Consider the following 16,819-nt stretch of genomic DNA (forward strand, 5'->3'; position numbering starts at 1 on the left):
ATGGCTCAGAAGAGCACATTATGATATACTCACTCTTGAAGCACTGTTTTCTTTTACGTGTTCGGGTTCCCAAAGCGTTTGGTTCCCAAGCTGCAGACAGGAGTACTTCGCAGGTCTGGCACACGTAGTTTGTCGTGTTTATTTTTTTGATTGCCATTGCGAAAGTCTAGTTGATCGCTAGTATCTTTAATTTTTTTGTGTTTTCTTGAATAATAGAAACTCTCACTTGAATTCTTTACTTAATCACTTCAGTTGTACACGCCGTACATTGGTAATTAAAAGGCAGTATATATTGTGAAATGTTGTTCAAATAAATAAAGACGCAAGTGTACATACAAAAGCTGCCTGTTGACCAAGAAACATATCTAAAAAAAAACATTTGAAAATGAATATGGTATCTCAGTACTGACGCGTTACCAGGTACCAACACCGATGCAACAAGCACCAAAGCGTTACCACTGCATGAGAAAGTGTTCGTACAGGGAAGCGCAGATGGATGTCTGCATCTTTTGAGGCGTATGATGTGCGTGTCATGGAACCTCCCTGCCAAAACAACCGATGCCAAAACAACCAGGCAGATGTCAGGGAGTGCCGATGCTGAGCATCTCGTAGATCTTTCTGTACAGGTTACAGCCGTCTTCGTGGAATCCCCATTCGACGCTGCTGTTTCCCGCGCGCAGCATGACGTGCGTCGGCTGCTCCTTGGTGAACACGGGCCAATCGATGTCGTCCTCTGGTAACTGCGGTGTCCTGCGCCACACACGAAAACAGTCGTTGTGGAATGTGATGGGTAAATCACTGAACAACATCGTTATCGCACCAGTCTTTCGCTCTATTGAAGATATATACTGGGCTAAAATGTTGATTGATATGTGGGGTTTAACGTCCCAAAACCACTATTATGAGAGACGCCGTAGTGGAGGGCTCCGGAAATTTCGACCACCTGGGGTTCTTTAACGTGCACCCAAATCTGAGCGCACGGGCCTACAACATTTCCGCCTCCATCAGAAATGCAGCCGCCGCAGCCGGGATTTGAACCCGCGACCTGCGGGTCAGCAGCCGAGTACCTTAGCCATTAGACCGCCGCGGTGGAGCAAAGGGGGTAAAATGTTATGCCTGAGATTACTTTTTTAATGCAAACCATTTCTTAGTCGCACGATGTCGCGCTTCGGCGTCGGCGCCACCGTCCACCCCCCACTGAGCATGCTCGCGCCTCGTGCCGCATGCTCGCGTTTCTTGCATGCCCTAGGCTTTACGCATTGCTTGACTCAAGTAGATGCGATGGAAGCAACCTGCGACCTTATTCGAATGGCGCAGGTTCGGTTCCTGGCCACGGAGATTTATTTTTACCCACTTTTCTTACTTCACATTTACATTGCAATTCAGTATAATAACTTCCCCTATACTTTCCTTGTCATTATAATCTGTTAGATCACATTAATACTGTGTCAAACATGAAAAAAAAAAACGAGCCCATAGTATACACTTCTTTCATCGATTCATTAGCGAGGGTCTCTTACTGGCAGACTTGGTGCCTTTAGGTTGTATAAGAGGGACCATTAGTCAGCTGCCAGCTCGTAATGAGCAACATGCTCCGTGACGCCAAACACGCTCACGAAGAGTGTGCCACACTCGCCGCCATGGCCACTGGCGGTGCTTACTGACACTGCCACGTTTAATTTACGTATATACACAATAAAATGGCGGGGATGGTGGTGGGTGGATAGCCGCCGTGGTAGCACGGTTGGCAGAGCATCGGACGCGTTATTCGAAGGTCACAGGTTTCGTTTTTGCCCACGGCAAGTTACCTTCTCACCCACTTTTCTTTCTTCACATTTACATTACATTTGGGTCTAACAAATTCTCCTATACATTCCTTGGCGTTATTGTCTGTTAGATCTCATTATTATTGTGCCGAAAACACGGAAAAACGAGCCCTTATACACTTTTTCTGTTATATATATATATATATATATATATATATATATATATATATATATATATATATATATATATATATATATATATGAAGCAGTTACCTGGGCGCCGTCATATGCAGGGCCGTAGTTGTGACGTCAGCGTTTGCGATCCCGTATCCTCCTTGCCGTTCAAAAGCTTTATATACTGCGACTTCGGGGAACCACGCCCACTCCATCACTTCGAAAAGCGACACAAAAGTCTCGAGCATTCGACTTCGCACGGTACTCAACGATCGACACCTGCCTACTTTATACGCGTGAAGGCCCTTCAGTTCCTTCATGCACCGAGGGGGCGGGGACGAGAATGGTCGTGGGGTTGGGTCTTTTTGAGGGTGTATCTATACTGCACGCAGCTCCTTAAGAATTCTCCTCTCTATACAAAACTGACCTCCGCGCCAAGCCCCAGGCTGAGTAATTTACGGAATGAATGAGTGGGCCGCCAAAGCCACGCGCCTCACCTAATTACCTAGTCCGGCTCAAGTTATCGCTGCCAGCCCTGAGACGATTCGGGGGAAAAATTCCGGGTTGATCAGATGTGTGTAGGAGAGCATTTCGATTGTTCCGGGAACTGCGTCAATGCCGTGTTTCGGCTTGCGCACGCCCGGTGTGCCAGAGTGTAGATTGAGTGAGGCCGAGGCTGCTTGTTACGTTGAATTAGCCAGCAGCTCTCGAACTCCGAGACGATCTAGAACGCGCATATACACGCGCACGAAAGAAGCGCATTGTTGAGAATTTCCTTCGAACTTAGGAAACCGAGACGCTCCTCTGAGGGGGCTCAAATATTTCATGTATGTTAAGGCACCGCGTCAGACGCGCTTTATCGAGTCACTCGATGCCTGTGTCGTTAAATACTTCACGACGCCGGGAAGCGCTGTCGGACCCGTGGCCGGTTAGAAACTGGAATGATGAATTCGGAACAAGCACTCATGAAAACTCGCATACTGGGTCAAGCGAGCTTCAGCCTTCCAATAAATTAGTCCGGCATTTGACGCACGGAAACACGCGTTATGGGTGACACTGAGATAACGCTTGAGCCGTCCCTGCGATATATCATGCTACAACGTAAATGAAGGGGATATGTGCCAACTTTTAACATTTAGACAAGCCTAGCGGGCGCTGATAGGGACCCCCTTCGAATCAGGAACACACACACGCACACGCACGCGCACACGCACACACACACACACACACACACACACACGCACACGCACGCGCACACGCACACACACACACACACACACACACACACACACACACACACACACACACACACACACACACACACACACACACACACACACACACACACACACACACGCACGCTAGGGGGGCACAAAGGCCCGTGCGCCCCTCTCTCAAACGATTTCATCATGACAGAGAGAGCGGAAAATAGCCACTTCAACCGGGCACCCCTCGCGAAATCAAGAGGCCCCCTTTCCCCTACTCGAAACATTTCTGGCTGCTCCCCAGTCTTGAAAAAACCGAGCCCCCCCCCCCCCCCTTTTCTTAAACATTGAAAGGGGGCTGGACCCCTCTGCCCCTATCCCCGCTGACTTTAAGTCCTAAATTCGTCTGGGAATGGCATAGTATTCGTGTTTTTAGGGAATAGGCAGGAGGATTGGGAAGAGGTAGGACAGGTAATAACCGTGGAGCCGAACTACAAGATCGAAGTAACTAGAAGAATAAGAATGGGGTGGAGCACATTTGGCAAGCACTCTCAAATTATGACAGGTAGATTGCCACTATCCCTCAAGAGGAAGGTATATAACAGCTGTATCTTGCCGGTACTTAGCTACGGAGCAGAAACCTGGAGACTTACAAAGAGGGTTCAGCTTAAATTGAGGACGACGCAGTGAGCAATGGAAAGAAAAATGGTAGGTGTAACCTTAAGAGACAAGAAGAGAGCAGAGTGGATTAGGGAACAAACGGGGGTTGGGGATATCATAGTTGAAATCAAGAAGAGAAAATGGACATGGGCCGGCCATGTAGCGCGTAGACCGGATAACCGCTCAGTGGTCATTAAGGGTAACTCACTGGATTCCCAGAGAAGGCAAGCGAGTTGGGGGGAGACAGAGGGTTAGGTGAGCAGATGAGATTAAGAAGTTTGCGGGTATAAATTGGCAGCAGCAAGCACAGGATCGGGTTAACTGGCGGGACATGGGAGAGGCCTTTGTCCTGCAGTGGACGTAGTCAGGCTGATGATGATGTTGATGATGATGATGAAGCTGAATTATCGAGGTGTGAACGAGTCTATACATTTACTTTTAATTGAATGGCCTTTTTTATTTCAGTTATCCCCACAATAGCATTGTACTGCAACTACCTATGCGATCAACATAAGAATAAACAAGTCGCATGGCTTAGCAGGCAGATTACTCATCCTCACAGGGAATCTAGCAGCAACGAAGTAATTACCGCACGTGCAATCTTATGAATACAACTCCATTTGCGACAGCAATATATCATATACGTAGTGCTCACTCCAGATTGTTTCCCCTTGTTAGAAACATCTTGTCCTCTCGTCGGCACACACCAGGTATCACTGGCATGGCCGGGGGGGGGGGGGGGGGTGGAGTCTGGGGCGTTGCACGCACCTTCCAGAATATTTACATTCTTGCATGGGTACTTATTCGCGCGCGCACACAAACACGCGTGGGAATATAGACGAAATATAGTACTCGCCCCACCCCCTTTGAGAAAATTATGGTGGCGCTACTGCTGACAGGTACACTATACGCCAAGTGCGCTAACTATAATATACACGCAGACGTACGGACACAGGCCTAGTCACGACAACCATGTCTGTTGGTTTAATGAGAAATCTTTGTACGCGTCTTGGAGGGTCACGTTAACAAGCATCGGTGGTGGTGCCTACAGCGTTAACAACATCTGACAGCGAGAGCGCAATGAAGGTGCTTTCCGCGCCGGCTATGCATCACTGTCAACAGTCGCATTAAAGGCGGGGCCGCTACTTGATTCGGAGAAATAACGAGGATGAATAACGCATGCATTCGAGAGGGTTGGGGGGAGGGGGAGCTGCGCGCGCGGATTTCCGGAGCACGGCCGAGTGAGGAAAATGCTAAAACCGCCCCTGTCGGTCGTTAAAAACTGCGCTTCGGCGAACAAGAGAGTCCTGAAGATTTTGTGTTGACGGCCGTGCATGGCGCGGGTGATCAATCACGTGGTCTGCCCGACGGAACGATCGAGGGGTCACTGTAACCCGCCGCCGTGGCAAACTTTTTGTACTGAGCAGTCGACTTCGTTCTTTCCGTTTCTCTCTTCCCTTATCAAATCGTATGCCGCGATTGGGTCCCTGGACGCCGTTTTAGCAACGACATTATAAGTCACGAGGAACAAGAACAACTAAGCTTACCATATACTTATATACTCTATAACTATAGCTTACTTATATACTGTGCAAGCGTAGACGTTACGAGAATACCGATTGATATGTGGGGTTTAACGTCCCAAAACCACCATATGATTATGAGAGACGCCGTAGTGGAGGGCTCCAGAAATTTCGACCACTTGGGGTTCGTTAACGCGCACCCAAGTTATGAGAATATTCGAGCCGGAATAAACGGGGGTTGTGGTGGGACGGGACATCTTTCGTTAGCAAGAAAACTGGAATACATTGACTAAGTTATCATAGACAAAGCCTACAGGAATTGACGCGCTACAGAACTTTACGGCGAGTAAGTGTCTGCGTCCGAAAATAAATGACCCCCCCCCCCCCCTCCCAAGAAGGGGTTCACCAGAGCTTTTCGAACACTATACAGTAAATCATTACTTGAACGTATTTGATCGTTAAATGAACTTCAGAAATGTAATCAGATTGAACTGAGGAAAGGGACGCCCGAGGCCTCTTTTGGGATGAAGGTGAGGGTATGTGCTCAGGTTAGAGTGCCGCAGCCAGGTGGGTGGGGTAGGAGAGTTCACTCGTACACTCTTTAAAATTTTCAATTTCGCATTCGTAGACGTTACACGTATACACACACAAACACCCGCCCCCCTTAAAACTTACACCCCCCCACTTGATAATAATAAAAAAAAACTCTGGCTGCGCCCCTGCCAAGGTAACTGTATTTACTTAAAAAAGTTCATTAACGTACACAATCAGGGTGTCGACGAAGCATATATAAACATCCTGGAACAAGTCTACAAGGGATCAGCTGCCACCACAGTGCTCCATAAAGAAAGCGACGAAATACCAATCAAGAAGGATGTAGGGCAGGGGATACAATCTTTCCAACAGTGCTATTTACCCCGTGCTTACAGGAAGTTTTCAGAGCCCTAGAATGGGAAGAGTTAGGAATAAGAGTTAATGAAGAGTGCCTACGTTTCGTAACCTACGTTTCGCCGATCACATTTGCATTGCTGAGTAACTCAGGGGACAATTTGCAACTCATGATTATCAAGCCAGGAGAGCAGACAGGTAGGTCTTAAAATTAATCTTCAGAAAACGAAAGTAATGTGCAACAACCCCGGAAGAGAACTGCTCTTCGAGATGGATAATAGTGAACTTGAAGATGTAAAAGACTACGTCTACTTAGGATAGGTAATAACCGCGGAGCCAAACCACGAGGTTGAAGTAACTAGGAGAATAAGAATAGGGTAGAGCACATTTGGCAAGCACTCTCAAATCATGACAGGTAAATTGCCACTATCCCTCAAGGGGAAGGTATAAGGCAGCTGCATCTTGCCGGTACTTAACTATGGAGCAGAAACCTGGAGACTTAAAAAGAGGGTTCAGCTTAAATTGAAGAGTACGCAGCGAGCAATGGAAATAAAAATTGTAGGTGTATACTTTAAGAGACAAGAAGAGAGCACAGTGGATTAGGGAACAAACGGGGGCTAAGGATGTCTTAGCTGAAATCAAGAAGAGGAAATGGACATGGGCCGGGCATGTAGCGCGTAGACAGGATAACCGCTGGTCATTAAGGGTAACTAACTGGATTCCCAGAGAAGGCAAGCGGGTTAGGGGGAGACAAAGTTAGGTGGGCAGATGAGATTAAGAAGTTTGCGGGTGAAAAATGAAAGCAGCAAGCACAGGACCGAGTTGACTGGCGGAACACGGGAGAGGCCCTGCAGTAAACGTAGTCACGCTGATGATGAGGATTACTTCAAAAAGTTCGCACGCTATACATCATATAGTTAGCAAGAACTTCTGGCATGTTAGTCCAGCCGCATTCCCGAACGCTCTCGCTTTGCACTCGACCCTGCTCAGAAATGTCATTCTCTCACTCGAGGGTTCATTCAAGCTTGAAAATTTTGTTGAGCGCACAAAAAAAAAAAAACGAATGGTAGAAGAGGCTGACAAGCCCCGCCGCGGTGGTCTAGTGGCTAAGGTACTCGGCTGCTGACCCGCAGGTCGCGGGTTCGAATCCCGGCTGCGGCGGCTGCATTTCCGATGGAGGCGGAAATGGTGTAGGCCCGTGTGCTTAGATTTGGGTGCACGTTAAAGAACCCCAGGTGGTCGAAATTTCCGGAGTCCTCCATTACGGCGTCTCTCATAATCATATGTTGGTTTTGGGACGTTAAACCCCATATATCAATCAGAAGAGGCTGACAAGGACAGCGCTTCTTTGTGAAGCAAGCGCTGTCCTTGTCAGCCTCTTCTGTCCGTCCGTTTTTTAGTGCGCTTCAACAAAATTTTCAATTATTAACGTAATGCAACTGGCCCAACTTGCCATCTTGCTGATTCAAGCGAGACATCAGTACTTGAATATGTCAGTCAGCTATCGATACAGATGCCGATGCGCCACGTAGATTGGTGACATCATCATGATGACACCGATGTTGGCGTTATGCTTCCTGGACGAAGGCCAAGCGGTTTTGGTGATGTTTTACTCGGAAAGCTGTTATGAGATCAGAACACGGGTCACGCGCGGCTCCCAGTATTCCACCTCTGTGCCACGCCAGTGCTTGGAACTCAGTAAATAAAAAAAAAACACCAATTACACGATAGAATTCGAACCCGGCTTCGCTGCGTGCCAGTACAGTATTCTACCACTCAGGCTTTAGGCAGGCTTGGTGTCGGGAAAGAAATCGTGGTAATATGAGTAATAAAGCGTTTTATAACATAAAACGAACATCCAGGCGTCACACAATGCGAATTGCGTAACGACTGGGTCATCAAATACTCCAACCCATGAGAAAACTTGTTCTTGATCACCTAATAAATGTGGCGCATACCCACTTCTGGCAGAATTAATTCTTCATCGACGTCAGCCAAAGCATACGAAAAATTCACCAAAATCCTAACAAGTGTGCAGCGGATACCACGCTGCTCCAAAGAATGACGAAGGATCGACTAGTGAACGCTGGCCTACTACAAAAAAGTTTTGATTATTGGGTACCCAGCAGTGTGCTCCTTGTAGCATCCCAAATAGTGTTTAGAAAAGGCTCTGTAAGGTCACTCTTCGAGCTTTTGCTGTGAGTGTGCTGCGCGTTCCGTGCAGGCCGGGTGTTTTTTAGGTTTTTGCCGAAAACTTAAACCTAAATATATTCTAAAGGTTTCCTGCAACTTTTTTTCAGCATGGTAAAAAGCACTGTCGATGAGTAGTCGAGACTCCTGAAAACAGGCGAGCCAAAAATAATAGTGGAGGACGTGGCTGAGGATTTACATTTAATTTTTAAACTCTCTCAAAAATTAATTCTCGGCACCCATCATAGTTCTAAATGCCTTCGAGAAATCTTTCTCTATTCTCGCGCAAAACTATGTCATAAACCGAACGGCTGATTCAAGCAGCAAGAGCTGCATAGTTAACACGACCGCCGCGGGATACCGCCACATGCCCGCACGCACGATCGCGATCGCACTGAAAGTAAGCCGCACGTTTGAAGAAAAAAAAAAAAAGGCCATGACGTGTGATGACGAAGGGACGCATCTTCTTGCCTCCTTGAAATAATCTTCAGTTCGTAGCTTTCAGCATGCTCACCATAGCACGAAAGGAGAGAGAAAGCACTCAACGCTTGCGACAGATCACCAACTCCGCTTGTACTCGATGGATTTTAAAATGTTTTGTTCAAGAAGCTTTCTGCAGTCTTCAAGCTATTAGAAAAAAAAACTTTAGTTTTTTTCACTTCAAATCAGGCCGAACACTGTTTTCTTTAATTGGTTGCAGTGCGTAATATTGGTACGAATTTACAACACAGCAGTATCAACGCGACAGTGATAAATAGCTCGTTTCGCAGGAATTCCGGTGTCAGCGTTGGGGTATGCGTCGTTAGTTGTGAGAGAAAATTGATTGTCTAGCCCGTGACCGAAAAATCGACGAAAAAAGAAAGAGGTGGTTGATTCCTATAAGACGAAAATAAAGCACTGTGAACTGTGCACTGATGATGATGATGATGATGATGATGATGAAGAAGAAGATAATGATGATGATGATGATATACAATAGTTTGCACATTACATCTGCGTTTGACAGCTATAGCACTGGTTAACGTGGATGCACCACGTGGTGGTGCATCTGTATCGTGACTGATAGCGTTCATGCCGAATGATTAAACAAGTGTTTGTGGTAGCTTTAGGAGTTACCGATGGGAGCACAATTAGAGGAAGCTGTTTGGCAGCCAGAAGAGCATCGCTGATTGGGCGCCGAACTTGAGCTAAGGTCGCCATTACGCGCCATGTAATAGTTATTGAGCATGGCGGCTGGGCTACAGAGAGAAACGAAACGAGGATCGCGTCTCGCTTTAGGGGCGAAGCTCCTTAAGGCGTGAGTCTGTCCATCCCTTGTATGTATGTATGTATGTATGTATGTATGTATGTATGTATGTATGTATGTATGTATGTATGTATGTATGTATGTATGTATGTATGTATGTATGTATGTATGTATGTATGTATGTATGTATGTATGTATGTATGTATGTATGTATGCATGATGTATGTATGTATGTATGTATGTATGCATGTATGCATGTATGTATGTATGTATGTATGTATGTATGTATGTATGTATGTATGTATGTATGTATGTATGTATGTATGTATGTATGTATGTATGTATGTATGTATGTATGTATGTAGTAATACATACATACATACATACATACATACATACATACATACATACATACATACATACATACATACATACATACATACATACATACATACACACATACATACATACATACATACATAACCGGGAGAATGCTTAATACGGAAGAATGCTATGAGCGAGGCCGTGGCTTGGGCTATAAGGTTGCCTTCACGAGGTGTGTTAAAGGGGCCCTGCGAAACTTGTTCAACATAGTCGGAAAACGCTGCCGATCGGTAGTCGGGGCCCTCGAGGACACCACGCTATCCCAATATTACAGCGCAGCAGGCGGCCTGGAATTCGCAATCAATTATCATTGATAAAGCTTGCTTTCTCTTCTCCCTCCCGACAAATGATGTCATATACTAAGTAATCATTACGTCACAGGTCAGAGTATCGTCATTGGCTGATTTGAGTATGGCGCGCTCGGGAGTTGTCCGCCACGGAAGGCCGCGACCTGCACGTGCGAGCACGCGGAATTGCAATAATAATAAAAAACCACACATTCAAAAAAAAAGAGGGGAGAAAGTGCTCATTAAGCCTCACGTGACGTATTTTCGTGCCGCATTCAATCCTTCTATGTTTAACTTCCAGCGCTTTCGTCGGGATGAGAGAAAGCAATCGCCGACAAATCACTGTAACTCTGATTGTACTGGACAGATTCTAGAAATGTTTGCGGTGATTGAAGTTCGTGAGGTAACAAGCTCCCTTATTAAATGCATCCCATGGCTACTTAAAAAGTGTTGCAGGACCACTCTAAGGCGTTATGAAAATTGTGTTTCTCTTATTGGGAAGGTGACGAATTGGACAGACGCGTATGAATAACATCTCGCAGAAGCTGATCGCTGAGGCCACGCGTTAATCAGACATTATACTTCACTTCCAGAAACCAGGCGCCGACACCATCGCATCGACCGAGACCACTGTGTGAGGAAAGCGTGAGGGTTTGTTTGAAAAGCACCCACGATGAGTGAACAATGATCATGGTGGTTGGCGTGCCCGGCATATGTCGTCGCGTGTTAAACTTCCATTGACAAAACTTTTTTTTTTCAAGTTTTCCCTTGCTATCCGATCATGCGCATTTTTTTCTATGACATTCCCGCGACGAAATATATCACTGAAGCCTTAGTGGACCCTGGTATTAAACATTTCCATGTTAATAAATACTAAAAATTGAAAACAAATCTTTGATTCGAGTGAGAATCGAAGGCAGGTCGCCTACGGGGCAAACAGCGGAGTCATGCTATTGCTTAAAACAGCTTCGAAAAAAAAAGAAACACTATATACGAATTTAGCGTATAAAGGGAGGAGTTTCCTTAATGCTTGCGGGGCAGAAGCGTAGAATCAAGCCAGGCGTCAAGACGTGTGAATTGCACAACGAGTGCGGGCATTGAAGGCCCACCCATCACAAAGCGCTGACATGTTGCAAAAATATCAGCAAAGTGAGCAGCTGCGCATCACAAAGTGCTGAGAAGTTGCAAAAGTACCAGCAAAGTGAGCAGCTACGAATATGGGCGTGTTGCCGAGTCGTTTGATGATTTGTATGAGGAAGAATAATGACGCTGTGGGCATTTTGCAACTGTACTTGCAGCAGGAGTTCTAGGATAGTTTCAAACGGCCAATGTAACGCACACAGATGTTTGTTTTCTTGCGGCATGATTGAAGCATCCACCGAGTACCGAAGCTGTGCTTATAGAAATTGAGAAGCTGATGTACATGGGGCCGCATTACACTGTCACGTTCTACACTGGAAGACAAGGCTCAAGCATCCTCCAAGATTTTCCCCAACAGTTTTGGTACGTGAAGCTTATAATAAGTTCTTTTAACGGAGTTATTCGATGATTACTTGAAAAGGTTTTGGAGAGCCCCTTTAAAGCAGGAATTTCGTTGATGATAATGCCAGCGCCCTGAGTATGCCGCCATATACCCCGAGCAAAAACGAAAAGCGAAAAAAGTGAAGGAAATGCAAGAGAAGAGCATACGTCATGTGCACGAAACCGAAGACAAATATGACGACTATAAATATTCAGCGTGTCGTAGAATAAACCCATGAAAAATAATAAAAATACCTGTAAGAGAGCCGTTAAGATCTACGCGTTTCCGTCGTCACTTTAAAGCTCGCTGACTCGCGCACGAAAGCGGACTAGTGAAATAGCATCATCATCGGAAACGAGGAATCACGGAGCAAGCTCCCGTGAAAACGAAGAACTTCACTTGGCAAATTTCAGCCAAGTGAATAGCCCAGTCCGCGCTGCCTGTGATACTACCACATGAAGGCGTACGCCAGATTCCGCTTTCCTTGCGCAAAATTTGCATTAAAGAACGACGCTGGTATAGCGAGAAAAGAACGAAAGAAAATAATAATGAACAGCAGGTAAAGATGTAAAACGGGGATTAGGCGCGTAAAAGAAGGTACGAGTTGCTATATTACCCGTGATATTGAGACAGACAAGGAAGCAAAGATTATACATGAACGATATATATATATATATATATATATATATATATATAATATATATATATATATATATATATATATATATATATATATATATATATATATATATATATATATATATATATATATATATATACTTTATGCTTCGCAGGGCCGAGTTACTTTCTTCGGAGAACGATTTTCGGAGTATCCCTCTTTTTGAATTTTCGTGAAGCACGTCATACCGCGTATATTTTTGAGTATTTTTTTTTCGTCGAGCAGGCACCGCTAAGATTACATATATATAGCGAGACACTCAATCATGGCGAGCGAGCTATAACTGTAGATCGAAACGCTCTTGGGCAAGCATATGCATATATGTCCACGCGCACACAGAATGCAATCAGGTGCCCGAAATAGACAACGCTACGTGAACACGTGTCTACATATTAGCCACGCAAGGAGTGACCCACTAAAAATAGTGGCTGTAGAAAACTATTTGGAAACCCAGCGCCTAATATATGATGTATAGCCCTATCGTCACACCGAATTGGTTTTTCACGCGTCTTCTGCAGCATTGAACATTCAAAGGCCGTTATTTCAGCAAGGCTGCTAGAAGATTAAGACCAATGAAAAGGAATAGTCTGCGGCTCTAAAGCGAAGCATGATGTATGCGAGTTTGTCCTAGGGCTATCACATATTGATATTCTTGCAACGTGACGTGAAATCACTGACGGATTTGTTCCGTCCCTCTGATTGACCGATCGCCACGAATGAGGGGAATGGCATTAAACAGTGTAATTGATGATTGTGTTTTGAAAGACGCAAGGTTTGGGCCACCACAGATAGGCGTGTGCACGAGGGGGGGGGGGTCGGTTACTACCCTTTTCTACCAAGTGGGGGGGGGGGGGGCTCAAGGTGTCTGCCCCATACACTCACTTCATACTGAAGGGGGGCGCTGCGACAAAACCTTCGCCTTCTCTGAAGGGGAACCCTGCTCACGCCTATATAAAACACCGGCCAGATACTTTAAGGCCTGAACGTGCGGGTGGCAGCCTGTTATGCGCGCCCTAGCAGCAGAAAACGCCTCATATAGTAATGTCGGTTACCTTGTTAATGTCGGTAATATCGGTTACCTCGTCTAGATGTCTGTCGTCATTTAACTCATATTACGTATAAAATGAAGTATAATTCACCTGGCTGCAGTACATGAGGCAATGACGCAATACCGTACACAAGCTTACAAGATAAAGATTTCTTGACATTTTGTTGTACTGGGCAGGTTAAAATACTTCGTTAATCTGTTTTTTACGAGCCAAAACAACATTTTGATTACGCGGTGCGCCGCAGTGGATTCCGAATTTCGAACACCTGGAGTTTTTTTAGCGAGACCCTAAATTTAAGCACACGAATGCTATTTACATGGATGGTCGACGGATGTTATTTAAGTACTCGGATATTATTACATATCCGCTCCATCGATTGTGTTTGCCGTCGCCGTAAATCGAAACCGCGTACCTAGGCTTAGCTGTGCGACATCCACTAAGCGTGGTTTAGATAGGGCAAGTGCACTGTAAGAGTATATTACAAGGTTATTTCTTCCATCGCTTCAATAATGGCCCGAGAGGCGCTCAACCCACATGCGTTAGCGTTTAAGCTATATAGCCGATCGTGGCTATATAGTGCACGGCATGAGGAATAAACGAAATCAAACGAAGGAATTTGCACATCATATTTGACAACACTACTAAAGAAGCAGATAGTTGAACTGGTTGGCACTGGCTGACTGATGAAATAGCGCAGAAAAAGACAGCAGATGTGGAGAAAAAACAAAGAGGACAAACGTTAACAGCAGTTCATTTCATTGATTCACTATTACCAGCCAGGCTGGAGGCTTAAATTTTGCCTTTGATAAAACGAGTGTGCGAAGATAAGAATACTAATTAGGGCTCCCACTACGTTTAGTTATAGAAGAAACACGTGCCACGTTCACAAAACACGATGACAGCCTTCTTTAAAGAAATGCTGAGAAACGGACGCATAAATTACAAAGGGATGAGGGTGAAAAATGCAGTGGAATCCGATTACATCGGCTTCAGAGGAAGGCGTTAAACTCATCGCATTTGTCGCACGTTGCAAGCATACGAATGACCACAGAGAACCTGGCCGACAGAGCTGTCCACACCTCTTGCACGGACAGCCTTCGCATTGCGGAGATTCGGTACGTGCCTCGCAGTGTGCATACACGCATGTCATGAATACGAAATCACTGTTTGCACCAGCCGTCCGATATCGAGGAATTATTGTTATTTCGCTGGCTTCGCTGAGCTAAGCATTCCGTTTTCATCCCGAATAACGCCCCCGTATATTCTTCTCATCTGCGAGACACTCACCCTGTGTTGACGTACGAACCGATGACTCGCATGCAGAGTAGGCTGAAAGCCCGATCCTCGTCCGTGTGTCGGTCGGGGAATACGAAGGGCAGGCCAAAGAAGTACTGCACGTCCTCGAAGTGCATCGATCCCATGTAAGGCGGGAAGCGACCTTTCTCGGACCTGTGGTCCAGCATGTAGAAGTAGGCGGGCCGATTGGTTTTTGCGAAAAGCTCCGCGTAGAACTTGGTTGGACACATGATGAGGTAGTCGCCCACCATGTCCATCAGCGACCGGAACACACCTCCCGAGTCTTCGTCGCTGGTGACGTTGTTATGGTAGAACTCCTTCATCATCGTCTGAACGCCTTCGGGCAGGGCGCCTAAGTAGTGTTCGAGAGCGAAGTCAAAGGCCTGCTTCCTGGTCAGCTTGGGCATCGAGGGGCCAAAGAGGACGTGGTCCTTGAAATATAGAAAGAGGCTGCCTTCTTCGGTGACGGCACCAGCGAGCAGGCTGTCCAGAGGAATGAACATGCTCTTAGACAGAGTCGTCAGGTCCGGCAGTGGGAGGTACTGGTCGCCGAAGGAAGGTCGGAACGTGACGAGGTCGTCGGGAAACTGCGTTTGCTCAGCGTCGATGATGGCGTCGGCCGGCACCGACCGCAGGCACCGGACCACTTGGGCAGGGTGTGTTTTGGAAGAAGGTTTCTTGGAGTCCAGGCAACCCACGTGCCCAGCAATGCGGTCGGCAAACTCGTGACCGGCTCGGTTCATGGGCGGTAAGAGCCAGAAATTGCTACCGCTGGAGAGTACGGCCCTGTGAATGAGACCCGCGTTCTGCTGCGACAAGAGCAGAGAACCGATGGCTATACTGCCGGCACTCTCACCCCAGACCGTCACTCGTCGGGGATCACCGCGGAATCTTGCGATGTTGTCCCTTATCCAGCGGAGGGCCAAGTTGTGGTCCCAGAGGGCGTAGTTGCCTGTCGACGTGCCGGGCCCGGTGTAGAGATAGCCGAATGATCCGAGCCTGTAGTTGATGGTGACCACAACGACGTTTCCGACAGCCGCAAGCTTTCTACCGTCGAAGTCGGGATCGGATGCCGTGCCGGCGCGATATCCGCCCCCGTGAATCCACGCGAGGACTCCGAGGTTGTCCTGGCCCTCGCCCATCGGGTACCAGACATTGAGGAAGAGGCAGTCCTCACTGACTTTGTCTCGCGGGACGAGCCACGACACCGGAGGCAAAGAGCCGTTGGCTTGCGCGCACGGACTTCCGAATTCAAGGGCGTCCAGAGTCTCGGGCTTCCACGAACGGGCAGGGAGGGACTTCCGGAAGCGAAGTGGCCCAACGGGGGGCTCCGCGTACCGTATGCCGAGGAACTGCGCGACGGACGCACCGTCCACGTCTAGGAGCATGCCACGAACGTGCCCGTTGACCGTCTTTACCGTGATGTAGTCCTGCGCAGCATTCTGCTTTATACAGCACAACAGGAGTGCGCCAAACGGCAGCAGGAGGGGTTGTTTCTTGCCGGACAACATTGTGAGTGTGGCTGTTGAGCCGGAAGACTTTCTTTTCTGCTTTCAAATCTGGGTTCCTCTGGAAGGAAGGTCGCAACGAGAAACGAGAGCATAATTAATGACGTAGTTCTAGCGAGAGAGATGTTCAAGCAAACGATGCGGCAAGTGTGCACGGCCTTGAAGAAGACGGATGAATTCGGAGGCCTCCTCCCAGAAGCCGGCGTCCTTCTCGCGTTGCGCTGAATGCCGTCTCGAATAAGTGAATGAGAAACCACTGTGAGACATCCGAGAAAATTGAGATTGAGTATACTGCATACGTACGCTCAGCTGCGATGCTGTGGCTCAGAGCAAAATATGAAAGTGTCTAATTCAATTTTAATGCCAAAATATAGGCCGTTTGTCGAGGTTGCCAGAGTTTTTATTTATCTGACCGTAATCGGACAAACTTCGCTTTCTTCAT

General features: G+C 46.8%; 1 protein-coding gene across 1 annotated transcript; it reads right to left on the reverse strand.

The window, feature by feature from the left end:
• Positions 1-220: 220 nt before the first annotated feature.
• LOC119165266 (cholinesterase) lies at positions 221-16,382 on the reverse strand. Its single transcript, XM_037417451.2, has 2 exons — positions 14,861-16,382; positions 221-750 (listed from the first exon to the last, which is right to left on the reverse strand). Exons 1-2 carry the CDS (start codon positions 16,378-16,380, stop codon positions 582-584), a joined length of 1,689 nt encoding a protein of 562 aa, XP_037273348.2. The 5' UTR covers positions 16,381-16,382; the 3' UTR covers positions 221-581.
• Between the last annotated feature and the right edge of the window lie 437 nt (positions 16,383-16,819).

Source organism: Rhipicephalus microplus, chromosome 1, assembly GCF_043290135.1.
Source record: "Rhipicephalus microplus isolate Deutch F79 chromosome 1, USDA_Rmic, whole genome shotgun sequence".
NCBI lineage: Eukaryota > Metazoa > Arthropoda > Arachnida > Ixodida > Ixodidae > Rhipicephalus > Rhipicephalus microplus.